At 38.5% G+C, this 13,283-nt stretch overlaps 1 protein-coding gene across 3 annotated transcripts in view; it reads left to right on the forward strand.

Moving 5' to 3' along the window:
* Positions 1-3,958: 3,958 nt before the first annotated feature.
* Positions 3,959-13,283, forward strand: part of plxdc1 (plexin domain containing 1) — a 47,596-nt gene continuing 38,271 nt past the window's right edge. Inside the window, exon 1 of one of the 3 annotated variants that reach the window (XM_055176139.2) lies at positions 3,959-4,386. In XM_055176139.2, the coding sequence (XP_055032114.1) occupies positions 4,311-4,386 (76 nt within the window). In that variant the 5' untranslated portion in view covers positions 3,959-4,310. The remainder of the gene's footprint in view (positions 4,387-13,283) is intronic. The other 2 variants (XM_055176137.2, XM_055176138.2) reach the window with 2 other exon arrangements.

The following is a 13,283-nucleotide window of genomic DNA, read 5'->3' on the forward strand; positions in this document are numbered from 1 at the left end:
TTTGCATGTGAATTCTTATCCAATCATGACAAACTATATATCATTTGAAAGCTCTAAGAGTGTAGATTTCATTTAATGTCACCATTTTGGTAAAGGAATGACATAGTGAGAGCTATTTTCTAAAATGCCACGGTTATACAGATGGGCCCAAGTTGTTGTTATATATTTGTAACACTAATACCCTGTTCCAAACCTAAAAAATTTTATGTTTTAAAAAAACATGACAAACTATATATCACTGGAAAGCTCTAAGAGTGTAGATTGCAGCACCATTTTGGGAAAATTATGATGTAGTCAGTTTCTAAAATGTCACACTGCCACAGTTGGACTCAATTTGTTTTTACATATGTATAGCACTAATACCCTGTTCTAAACCTAAACAATTTTGACAAACTATACATTTTTGGAAAGCTCTAAGTGTGTAGTTTTCATATTTCATTGACATTTTTGGAGAATTATGACGTAGTGTGAGTCAGTTTCTGATATGTCACGGGGCCACAGGTAGGCCTAATATGTTTTTACATATTTATAAGACTAAAACACCCTAAACCTAAAAAATCATAACACACTATATATCACTGGAAAGCTCTTAGAATGTAGTTTTCATATTTCAAGGTCATCTGAAATAATGTAGTGACAGTTTTTTTGTTACATGACCCCCCACCCAATAGGAATGCATATTAATTATTATATATTCATAAAACTATATCCTATTATAAATCTTCAAAAATGTTGACAAACTATATGTTATTGGAAAGCTCTAAGAATGTAGTTTTCAAATTTCAAAACCTTTTTGCAGTAATAATAATGCAGTGACAGTAATTGAATAATTTGTGACAAGAGAATGCTGCAAACCGTTGACACCTAGTGGCCCATTTTTTGTGATTTTAACTTGAAAGTTGGATCAGAACTACTTCATGTTTGCATTATTACTTTTGTGAAACATTCACATTTTTATAATTTTATTTATAAAATGTATATGTTATGGAATTATTTTTATTTATTAAATACATTTAAACTGCTATAACAATTTATTTATTTAATATTTTCACCTCCTGACACTTCTGTGAAAACCCCCAAAGTGTTTTCTTTAAAATAATACCAAGATTAGGCTTCTAGACCAAAAAATAACAGAGTTATATTAATTTGAAGATGTATATCACATTTTAACCCCCCCACTCACTCAAAGGGTATTATATTATTTACCTTTTAATTTGGTGGCTTCTTAGCTTGGCCTCACAGGGTTGTAAAGTATCCATCGAAGCACACTTAAAAATTTAGCCGGAAATAGTAAGTGATACTTTTCCCCTACTCTGTAATATTTGTTGGCTCAACTTATATGTTACATGCTTGCCTTAAAATGTCAAAAAACGTTCTATAAAAATGTTGTGTCTATGGATACTATGGATTCAGATATCTCCTCACCTCTTATACTAATTTTCGCCAAATAAATAGTATGAAAGTAGGTGATTTTGGATGCAGCGCAGATCTTTTTGATTACATGGAAACTGCAACTGTGTAAAAACAATGAACGTTTGCTGTGGCCCTTTAGGACAGGCACGTCATCCCTTAAAATATTATATATTTTTTTATTTTTAATCCATTTTTGGTTCCAATCCATTCACACAGCCAATATCGAGTGCATTGCATTTTTTGGCAAATGCAGAAAGTCATCTGTGTGTTATGCAAACAAAAATGAATATACTGTGCAGATATTATTACCTTTTTACTGGACAAATAGTAAGATTAGTATAGTCATGTGTTATTTAAAGTAAACCAATTTCTCTGAAAAGATGTCATTAATATTTCACAGTACTTTAATTTCACTGTGCAGTTATTTGAATTGGCTCTCTGCAAAGGAAAATTGAGAAATCACCCTTCATACCTGCCGCCATATTAGATTTCATCATTCTGACAAAGTAGGTGGATCAACAAATGTGGGCTGATTCTTTTAAGAATGCATACATGTGTGTGTGTCCTCTATTGTTTAATATTGCTGGAGAGCTTCTCTGTCCCTGGGATTTCAGGCATTTAATCATCCTCTGCAGCTGCGTGGGATTTTTTTGTAGAATTGTTCCACTTAATTTTCTCAGTATGGCAAACAGAACTGTATTGAACTACAGAATATGTTGCCACCTGTCACCATAGCAATAAGCTGTGTGTCAATGTCAGTGAGGGGGTGTGTAAATATTTTGCCTGTAATCCAGACATATGAGGAACTGCAGTATAAACTCTCAGAAAAATATGTGCAAAAGCTTTCACCGGGGCGGTACCCTTTCAAAAAAGACACCTTTGTACTTAAAGGCAGTGGCCGCCGTTGACTTCTTCTTTGAGGGCGCACAATGCTCAGTTCGTCACAACATTTATGTGTGTGGTCGTAATTTTAAAATATGTGTTCACCGCGTCGAGTGAACCAGTGTGCATCACGTGTCTTGTCAAAATAAGTGCCTGCTGCAGACGCATCTAAAGGGTTTATGATAAAAGAGACGAACACGTTGGCTAGATACTCGCATAGTCTCAAGCGTAATCAGAGTTTACTGTTAGTGAGTGTCTTGTGTGTATTTTGTGAACGTGAGCGTCTCTTTTATCATAAACGTTTTTGACGCGTGTGCAGTAGGGTGGCCATTCGTGCCAGTTCCGGCGGACATGTTTTCGGGTTGTTCTCCGAAAGTCGCGTTGGTCGACCGCATACGTCATCAAGGTTTAATATTTCGGGTTTAATTTCAGAAAAGCAACCGTTACATTTCAAGGTAAGAATGAAACTACAATGATTGTATGCCTTAAAAGAAATAAATCTTAATTTTCTAATGTATTTTAACTGAAATGTGAGAACCTCCATGACGTATGCGGACTTCCGGAGAACGAACCCGAAAACATGTTCGGGACGCGTCCAGCGGAACTGGCACGAATGGCCACCCTAGTGTGCAGCAGGCACTTATTTTGACAAAACATGTGATGCACATGGTTCATGACGCAACAAACACACATTTTAAAAACGCAAGCAACACACATGACACTTATTTTGAATTTGCGCCCCTCGGAAGAGAAGTCACCAGCTGCCACTGCTTAAAGGGTGCATACTGGTTCCTAAAAGGTACCCCAAAGCGACATATCTGTATTGTTTTTAAAAGGTACCGTCCAAGTGACACTTTCTGTACCTTTTTTTCTGAGAGTGTAGCAGCAAAGTCAATACTGGAGTACAAAGCCTTTTAATCTATAAGATCTTACCCCATAAGGATGTTGAGATGAATAATGTGACCTCTTTGTATTTTGTGGATTGATCTATACTTCTTATAAGTATTTGTTCAAAATGACATCCTCTAGATGGCACTAGAGTTACCCTTGATTTGAAAGTAAAAATAAATAGACTTGTGGGTGCTAGTTCCTCATACCACACTAACATTCTATTCTAACTAATTCTGCAGTATATAGTATGCTCAGTATGGACATTATCTGTATGCAGACGGCCTACTACATATGCCAAAATGTGCAATAGAATTATGCATCTTATATTTCAATGTGCTCAACATGATTTTTTATTTCTTTTGTGAATAAGCCAAAATAAATCAAAGCCACAATCTCTGTTTTTCCTCATCGTTTGCTTCCAGAACTGTCAAAACTGTTTGTCACTCACATGCATCAAAATATGGTGATGCAATAAAAATTTCGAAGGGTAGTGTGAGTGCATAAAATGTAATTTTTTGTGTAATATTTAAATAACATTATTCCTATAATATTTTGATTGACTTTTGTGAGCCTAGTTAAGCTAAGCAGATTGACAGAAATTATTAAAGTTTGTAGTATACAGTGCATACTACACAAGTAAGCTAGTATTCCATTTTGAACATAGCCTCAGTTTTGCTTCCAGAGCGATCCAGAGAGAGAGAGAGAGAGAGAGAGAGAGAGAGAGAGAGAGAGAGAGAGAGAGAGAGAGAGAGAGAAAGAGAGAGAGAGAGAGAGAGCAGATAAAGAAGACTCTGAAGTAGCAGGATTCTTCTAGCTGATCTCTTTGCCATACCTTTGGTTCATATCTCCTTGCATTACCATGCCTTCATTCCTTCATTCACCAGAAGAGGGGCTGGAGAAAAAAAGGTAGACAAAGCCAGAACTCTTGTTTTCAAAGTGAAAACAGAAGAAATCGAGGGAAGGACAGAAGGAGGGGAAAAAGACAGAAGAAAGGAGGGGGTAAGTCCAGGAAAAAGGAGAGTGCGTAAAAACCCCAACTCAGAGAGAGGAGACAGAGGTGACAGGAGGAGGAGTGAGAAGAGAGGAGCCCGTGAAGGAGCGTGGAGCAGGATTGCGAGGTGGACATGGCTCTGTGTGCCGTGTTGTTGATCTGTCTCTCGCAGGCGGAGCTGACCAGAGTGTGGGCTCAGGAGCAAAGAGGTAAGACATTAACATCATACAACATCTGACTCATACGCTCGGCAATATTTTGACATAAAGATAGGAAACTTTTATAAATGTGAAACACAGATGTATTCCACAGGTAGATATTAGAGATATCGACAAGCAAACATTTGGGCTAATTTGCATGGTTTGTTTATGTGTACTTAAAGGGGTAGTTCACTTAAAATGACTCATTGTGGTTGAAATATGACTTTCTTCCATGGACCACAATGTTAGTGACTGGCAGCATCAGAATTGAGTTTTCTATGTTCTACAAAAGAAACATGGATTACTTTCTTTTATCATTTGGGAGATTTTATCCAAAGTCACTGTTTCCTTAAGATCGAGCCCATGATATTTTGTGCTGCTATTGCAATGCACTACCAGTTGAGCTACAGGGACATATGTGACCCTGTTTGTGAAAACCCAGTTGAATTCATTTGTACTGTTTTCTACATAAACTCATCCTACATGATATAAGGAACATTCTGTGAAAATATCATTTTGATATCTTCAATATTGACTGAATAAGGACACATCAAAGATTATTAAATCAAACGTTGATGCTCCTGATCTCATTACACATTTCAATTATAAGACTTTAGCCAGACAAGGTCTCATATGAATGATGTACAAGTGAACTAACGTTTTAAGTTGATTTGTATTCAGTGACTAAGTATACCTAGTATATCTGCATGTATCTGTGTTAGTGCATGCATGCATTACTGGCAGCGTAATCTGGTGGTCCTATAAGATGAAGGTCAGCGTTCTGCTTGTTTGTGTAAATCTTAGTTTTATGAGTCAGAGGAAATGAATCCATATGTTGAATGCTAAAGATTTGTATCTCGGGGCTGGCTGTGCTCCTGGAGAGTAAAGATGGAGCATCACAGTCAGATTTGTGTTCAACAGATGTCAATCAGAAAACTGGGAAAGAGCAGTTTGATTTGTTTCTGGGTCATTCAACAGGGGGATTTATCAACAACCCTCTGCACAGGGTAAACTTGGTTTTGCAAGTCAATTCAACCTACTATTTTAAGTTTTGACCTGTGATAAGTTGACATAACTTATATAAAAATAAGTTGAAATGGTTTCCCTTAAAATGTTGATTTGACAAAAATGCTGCATTTTTTTACAGTAAAGGCAGTGATTGAGAGTTTTGTGCAATTTCATTCTAAATGTTGGAAGTGTCAGTGGATCATGATAATGTAAACCAAATAAAGAGTAGTTATATAGCCTGGCTTGTTTAATGTATTACTTTAATACTCTCTTTTTTTGTGACAGCAGCACACACCCAGTGTGTGTGTATTTCTGTCCTCCTTGGAGATGCTGTATTTTTAGCAGGCCTGGTTCTTCTCCTCTTTGCATTGCAGCTCTGTTCTACTTTCACTGGCCTCGCTGTCCCCTCCCAGCACTTCTCTTTTCTTTGGTCTCTCTGAGATGCGCATGTGTGCATATGATGTACCGAGCATGAAGTCCAACAAACCGAGCGTGTTTGTGCATGACCTGAAAGACAAAAAGTTCACCAAAACCCATCAGATAGAAGTAACTACACCTGGCCATCACATGACAAACACCTGTGGACTTACAAATAGCCTGAAGCATCAACATCAGGTTTTTTCGACATTTTTGAATTGATTTTATTGAACAATAAACTGCAATCCAGATTTAGTATTAAAGCTGCAGTGTGTACGTTATGCATACACTACTTTCAGTTATCATAGATGCAAAAATATTCGCTGCATCTAAAGGCCGGGATACACTGCACAATAATTGGCTGTCCCAGACGAAAGATTGCTATCGTGAAACTATTGTCGCGATTTCTGTGATCGTGGCTCTCCATCGGTGGTCCTATGTCGTACAGTGAGAGAGGTTCAAAGACGGCCGTTTTCCCGGTCTTGCGTCCAAAGATAGTTTTCTGGTAGTGTCAGAAATTCGGCATGATCACCGCACAGTGTGTTTGCTGCTACGACCTGCGCACCGGTATTTGTTTACCACGAGCGCATGCTGGTGACGCTGCGCAACGTGTGACGCAGCCGCCGAAGCTTCCGTGTCATCATCGTACAGTCTACACGCCTCTCGTACCCGAGTTTAAACGATACATGTCGCACAGTGTGATAAGGTAATGATCTTATAAGAGGACAAAATCGTGCAGTGTATTCCGGGCTTAAAACCACTACTTCCATATTATAAAGTAGATGAAAAGCAGTAGGCAAGCGGTAACATGGCTCTATTGAAATGCAAACACATTTATTAAACTTGGTGTCACTTGTGGTTAAATTGTACTTGTTTAACGTCATTATACTTAAAGAGCACCTATTGTCGGATTCACGTTTTTAACATTTCCTTTAATAATAATAATAATTCCTTACATTTATATAGTGCTTTTCTCAGTACTCAAAGCGCTTTACATATGAACGGGGGAATCTCCTCAACCACCACCAATGTGCAGCATCCACCTTGATGATGCGACGGCAGCCATATTGCACCAGAACGCCCACCACACACCAGTTTATTAGTGGAGAGGAGATAGAGTGATATAGCCAATTAGTATGAGGGATGATTAGTAGGCCAATGGGCAGGTTTGGTCAGGATGCCGGGGCACACCCCTACTCTTTTCGAAGGACATTCTGGGATTTTTAATGACCACAGAGAGTCAGGACCTCGGTTTAACGTCTCATCCGAAAGACGGTGCTTTTTGACAATATAGTGTCCCCATCAATACACTGGGGTGTTAGGACCCACACAGACCACAGGGTGAGCACCCCCTGCTGGTCTCACTAACACCACTACCAGCAGTAACCTGGTTTTCCCAGGTGGTCTCCCATCCAAGTACTGACCAGGCTCAGCCTTGCTTAGCTTCAGTGGCCAAGCTGTCTTGGGCTACAGGGTGATATGGCTGCTATATTAACTTTGGTGTGTAGGTGTGTATTAGTACATGTTAACGATATGCAAGAGGTACAAACCCCAAAGTAAACGATGACGTGAGTTATCGTCTCCAACATAAATCTCTTTTCTTGGACTACAACAAACGCAAGGATTGTAGGCAATCCTGGGATTGGTGATGTAGAGAAGACCGTCCGACATTATCATAATTCCTCCCGGTTCGGACTCACAGCCTGTAAGTTAACTCCTGTTAGCAACCGAATCTTTCAAACATGGTAAGGAGTGTCACGTTTCCAGCTGACGTCAGAGGTATTCAGGCCAATCACAGCGTACAGATTAGCTGGCCAATCAGGGACAAAGAGCTTTTCAAATCCCTGCTTTTCAAGAAGAGAGTGAAATCTGGAGCTACAAAAATGTACGGTGGAAAATAATGTGTTTTTGAACCATAAACCAGGTGAACACATTGTATTATACCAAATATACAAAATAACGTTGTTTTTAGCAATGAAATGGGTGCTCTTTAACTACAAACTTGTTATGATGACGTATGTCACGTGTTGTATTAACAGGGCGGATGTAGTACGTCTGAATTTCATTCACACATACCAATATTCATACTATATATAACATATTGTTTTAACAGTAGATGTGTAGGTACTTTATCTAATTCAGTACATACTTTCATAATATACATTTTTTTCTCAAATTTATATTTGAGAGAAAACTAATTATATTTTGAGCGTATCAAAATCTTGTGTATTTTTGTAAACATATAAATCAGCATGTAAACCCAAAAGTGGTGGCATGCTTATAACACTGGATCTTATTGGTTCTTGTGCACCTCATGACTAGTTATTTCTAGGCATTACAAAGCTAGAAAAGCCAGAATATCGGGGGTTAATATAACACTAGTTGTGTTCAGCTGAAGAAAGACATTCATCTGGGATGGCATGAACAAATTCTGAGATAATTTTAACTTTCCACACTGTGTTGTTATGCAATAGTGTTGGAAGTTGTTTTAAATCATTAAAGTAGTTTTTCCATGAAGATGCATTCATCTGGGAGTAAGCTGCCTGGTATACGGTGTCAGGTCTATGGCCTCTGTCTCTTTAACTACCATGATCAGAATAGAAATTTGGTTCCAGTAAAAATCTCTGAGTCAGCATCCGCTTGATTCGGAGCTGCACAGGCTCTGGCTTGTCAAGTGGTGTTTCATATTCAGGACAAAATCTAATTTACTAACAATGTTTACGATCATATGACATTAAATCCAACATTGCTGCTTTGATCTATGAGTGAATCAACCTTTCGAATCAATGTGATGCACCGGTCGCATCTGACAAACTGTAATGAATCAATAGCGAGCTCCAGGTTCATTGTGTTCTCTCATCAGACTGAACAAAACATCGGGAAAGTTTTCCCGTATTCCAGTATCATTTATGTTGACACTGGTTAACCTCATCTGTTTTACATTGAAACCATTGTTTTTGAGGGATTTAAGCCACATTTTTTGCAACCTCTCATTCCCTTCCTTTGTCTTTTGGTGGATCTATTTGTGATTGTGTGTTATGGTTACAGTCTCTGATGCAAAGCCAGAAATGTATTCGGCTCATCTTCATAAGGAAAATCCTCTTTTATGATCCATGATCCTCTTCTGTGTAAGCCATAATAATCTGCATGATCACTAAGTGCATTAATGAGTTTCGTGTGCTCAAAAGAATTTATAGATTTGGATTGAAGCTGTAGCTTAATGTGTTTTTTTTATCTGAGTTGGAATATGATGAATAAGGTTTTGATTTGTATGAACCTTGGCAGTCTCAAAGTTTTGACAATAGTGGATACATATCCATTTGGATACATGGGTCTTTGTATCTAATCCCAAGTAGATACTGTATATGATTGTCGGGGTCGTCAGAGCCAATGGTGTATTGGGCAGTGCTCCGACATCTGGTGCATTCGCACTTTCGTCGACCCGAGTTTGATTCCAGGCTCGTGGTCATTTGCCGAACCCATACCCCTCTCTCATCCCTGTACTTTCCTGTCCTCTCCTAAAACTAACTGTTAAATAAAGGTAAAAAGTAGCCAAAAAAAAAAAAGATTGTCGGGGTCTTTTGCTGGTCAAGTGTGAGTACAACTAGATAATTCCAGTATGGTGTGGTGTAGAGTTCTCCTTATCCCTAGAGTACTATATGGCAAGAGTCATTCAGTGTTAAAGCAATTTGACCTTCTGCTTTTGGAAAGCAGATAGAGATATAAATGCAGTAGGGGAGAGCGGGGTAAGTTTTCACATGGTAAGTTGTCACACTGTTCATAACTCCAACACTAGAGGCACTATCTCAAAAATCAAATAGCCACTTGTTTGACGACTTCTTCAACTTCGTGTTCACATGTGGTCAAGATCGCTCTAATCTGACGTTAGCACCTTATTTTTTTGGTTTTAACCTGATAAGGAACACCGTGCCATACACGGTACACCCCCTCCCTTGCACGTGAGGCTTCATTACGTCATTGTAACTTTGAAGCATTAAATCATAAAATACGGTTTAGACTTTAGGGATTCCATTAAAGGAATAGTCTACTCATTTTCAAAATTAAAATGTTATTACCTTAACTAAGAATTGTTGATACATCCCTCTATCATCTGTGTGCGTGCACGTAAGCACTGGAGCGCACTGCGACACTTCGATAGCATTTAGCTTAGCCCCATTCATTCAATGGTACCATTTAGAGATAAAGTTAGAAGTGATCAAACACATCAACGTTTTTCCTATTTAAGACGAGTAGTTATACGAGCAAGTTTGGTGGTACAAAATAAAACGTAGCGCTTTTCTAAGCGGATTTAAAAGAGGAACTATTTTATGGCGTAATAGCACTTTTGGGAGTACTTCGACTCGGCGCAGTAACACCCTCCCTCTCCCATTATGAGAGTGAGAAGGGGAGCGGACTTTTCAGGCGAGTCAAAGTACTTCCAAAAGTGCTATTACGCCATAAAATATAGTTCCTCTTTTAAATCTGCTTAGAAAAGCGCTACGTTTTATTTTGTACCACCAAACTTGCTCGTATAACTACTCGTCTTAAATAGGAAAACGTTGATGTGTTTGGTCACTTCTAACTTTATCTCTAAATGGTACCATTGAATGAATGGGGCTAAGCTAAATGCTATCGAAGCGTCGCAGTGCGCTCCAGTGCTTACGTGCACGCACACAGATGATAGAGGGATGTATCAACAATTCTTAGTTAAGGTAATAACACATTTTAACATTGAAAATGAGTAGACTATTCCTTTAAGCACACACACAAAGCATAATATGATTTTTAGCAGTCATAAAACTGTAATCTAGTTGTTAGTTACCTGAACCGGGCGGCGCCGATTTAGGATATTTACTTACCTTCAAAATCTTCCCTTTATCCACTTCGGTAAAATTGTCCAAAACAAATTGTTCATAAATCCTCAAAAGTCCAAGGAAATGGAATATCCAAGCCTTTTAATCCAAAACTATTTGTTCATCTCACAATCTTGACGTTTCTGACTGAATTACGATATAAATAGTGTATACAATTAGTTCACTAATGGACATTCGTTCGAATCTCACTTTTCATTCATGATTTATAATAAATATATTAGGATGTCACGTTTATTGTGCAACGTCTGAGGAACCAATACGCCCCCTTGTGGAATTTCAGCCATTCCATAAGAGGCTACAAGTAAAACATTTGCACTTTATATTTTATGCAATACAACTTTGTTAGGTATGAATGTTAAAAATGATTATTTTGCACAAAATAGAGGTGACAATAACGTTTTTTTTATTCTTTAGCTGAGGTGCTATTTTGAGCCAACCCTGAGATTTTGCCAACATTAGCACATATGTCAGTTAGTGGCAAGTTTTTTTATGACTTTGGGGCAAGTCGTCACATGCTTTTTACACTGGAAATAGTTAACCCTGGGTTATTCTAAACCCTGGGTTAGCGGAATCCTTGGTTATCTGTTTCACACGGTTTGTACTAAACCAGGGGTTAAGATATAACCCTGGGTATTCATAATCTGACGTTTCACACCGTGCATTCCTAAACCCTAGGTCAGGTGTCTGAGACCCTGCTCATACACCTGTCTGTAATTATCAAGCAAACCTTAACACCTTGGTTAGCTGCTTCAGCTGTGTTTAATCAACCCAGTCTCTCCCCATGGCGTCGGTGTTTGACGGCACTTGACCATGCGTCGGTGTGTTGGCGCGGGGGGTATACCTTTCGCGTCAGTTTTTGACGAACTGGGGACTTCAATACTATTGAGTCCGTTGCATTCTCTTTCCTATTTTCTTACCATTTTCGCGTCGGTTTAGGGTTAGATTTACATAATGACATCCCTACCCAAACCTAACCCTAACCCCAACGCCAGGTGACAACTGTTTAATTTCGCGTACCCAATAGTATTGAAGTCCCCAGTTCGTCAAAAAATTACGCGAAAGGTATACCCTCCGCGTCAACATATTGATGCATGGTCAAGTGTCGTCAAATATTGACGCCATGGGGTGAGACTGTGTTGGTTTAATTGAGGTCATAACATTCTAACCCTGCTTTGTTTCACATTGTGTCAATTTGGCAATGCAATGCTGAGTTTACCCCACAAAAGCAGGGTTAGCAGGGTTTCATAACCCTGGGTTAATTTCAGGGATAACCCCGCTTCTAAATTACAAGCAGGGTTTCATAACTCTGGGTTAATTTCAGGGGTAACCCCGCTTCTAAATTACATGTAGGGTTTCATAACTCTGGGTTAATTTCAGGGATAACCCCGCTTCTAAATTACAAATAGGGTTTCATAACCCTGGGTTAATTTCAGGGATAACCCCGCTTCTAAGTTACAAGCAGGGTTTCATAACTCTGGGTTAATTTCAGGGGTAACCCCGCTTCTAAATTACATGTATTGTTTCATAATCCTGGGTTAATTTCAGGCATAACCCCGCTTCTAAATTACAAGCAGGGTTTCATAACTCTGGGTTAATTTCAGGGGTAACCCTGCTTCTAAATTACATGTAGTGTTTCATAACTCTGGGTTAATTTCAGGGATAACCCCACTTCTAAATTACATGTAGGGTTTCATAACCCTGGGTTAATTTCAGGGATAACCCCGCTTCTAAATTACAAATAGGGTTTCATAACCCTGGGTTAATTTCAGGGATAACCCCACTTCTAAATTACAAGCAGGGTTTCATAACTCTGGGTGAATTTCAGGGATAACCCCGCTTCTAAATTACATGTAGGGTTTCATAATCCTGGGTTAATTTCAGGCATAACCCCGCTTCTAAATTACAAGCAGGGTTTCATAACTCTGGGTTAATTTCAGGGATAACCCCGTTTCTAAATGACATGTACATTTTCATAACTCTGGGTTAATTTCAGGGATAACCCCACTTCTAAATTACAAGCAGGGTTTCATAACCCTGGGTTAATTTCAGGGATAACCCTACTTCTAAATTACAAGCAGGGTTTCATAACCCTGGGTTAATTTCAGGGATAACCCTACTTATAAATTACAAGTGTGAAACCATCTAAAAGCAGGGTTTAAAATGAAGATAACCAAGGGTTAAACGCAGTGTGAAAAGCCCTAGAGTTAATATTTTCAGTTCTGGTTTGAATTAAAAAATGTAAATAAATCACAATGAAGTAGTTTTGTTCTTTTTACATAATCTAGTGTGACAACTTATCCAACGATGAGCCAAATTGTCACAAGTGAACACTCTCGATTCGACAATGTTCAACTCCGTAATGAGATAAGATATGAAAATGTAATGAATACAACATATGTGCCCAAGACTTCCTTCTTTCATTTGGTATGAGATTTATACCATTGTGATGTATGGTCCTCATTACATGTTAGACAGTGTGAAACGTGTGACAACTTACCCTGCTCTCCCCTGCTTTAGATAAATGGTCTAAATTTAATTTAAAAGAATGTAGCTGTTATGAGGTTTTATGATTTGAATCATTCAATACAGTCAAGAAGGTTAAAGATC

Source organism: Misgurnus anguillicaudatus, chromosome 4 (assembly GCF_027580225.2).
Source record: "Misgurnus anguillicaudatus chromosome 4, ASM2758022v2, whole genome shotgun sequence".
Taxonomy (NCBI): Eukaryota; Metazoa; Chordata; class Actinopteri; order Cypriniformes; family Cobitidae; genus Misgurnus; species Misgurnus anguillicaudatus.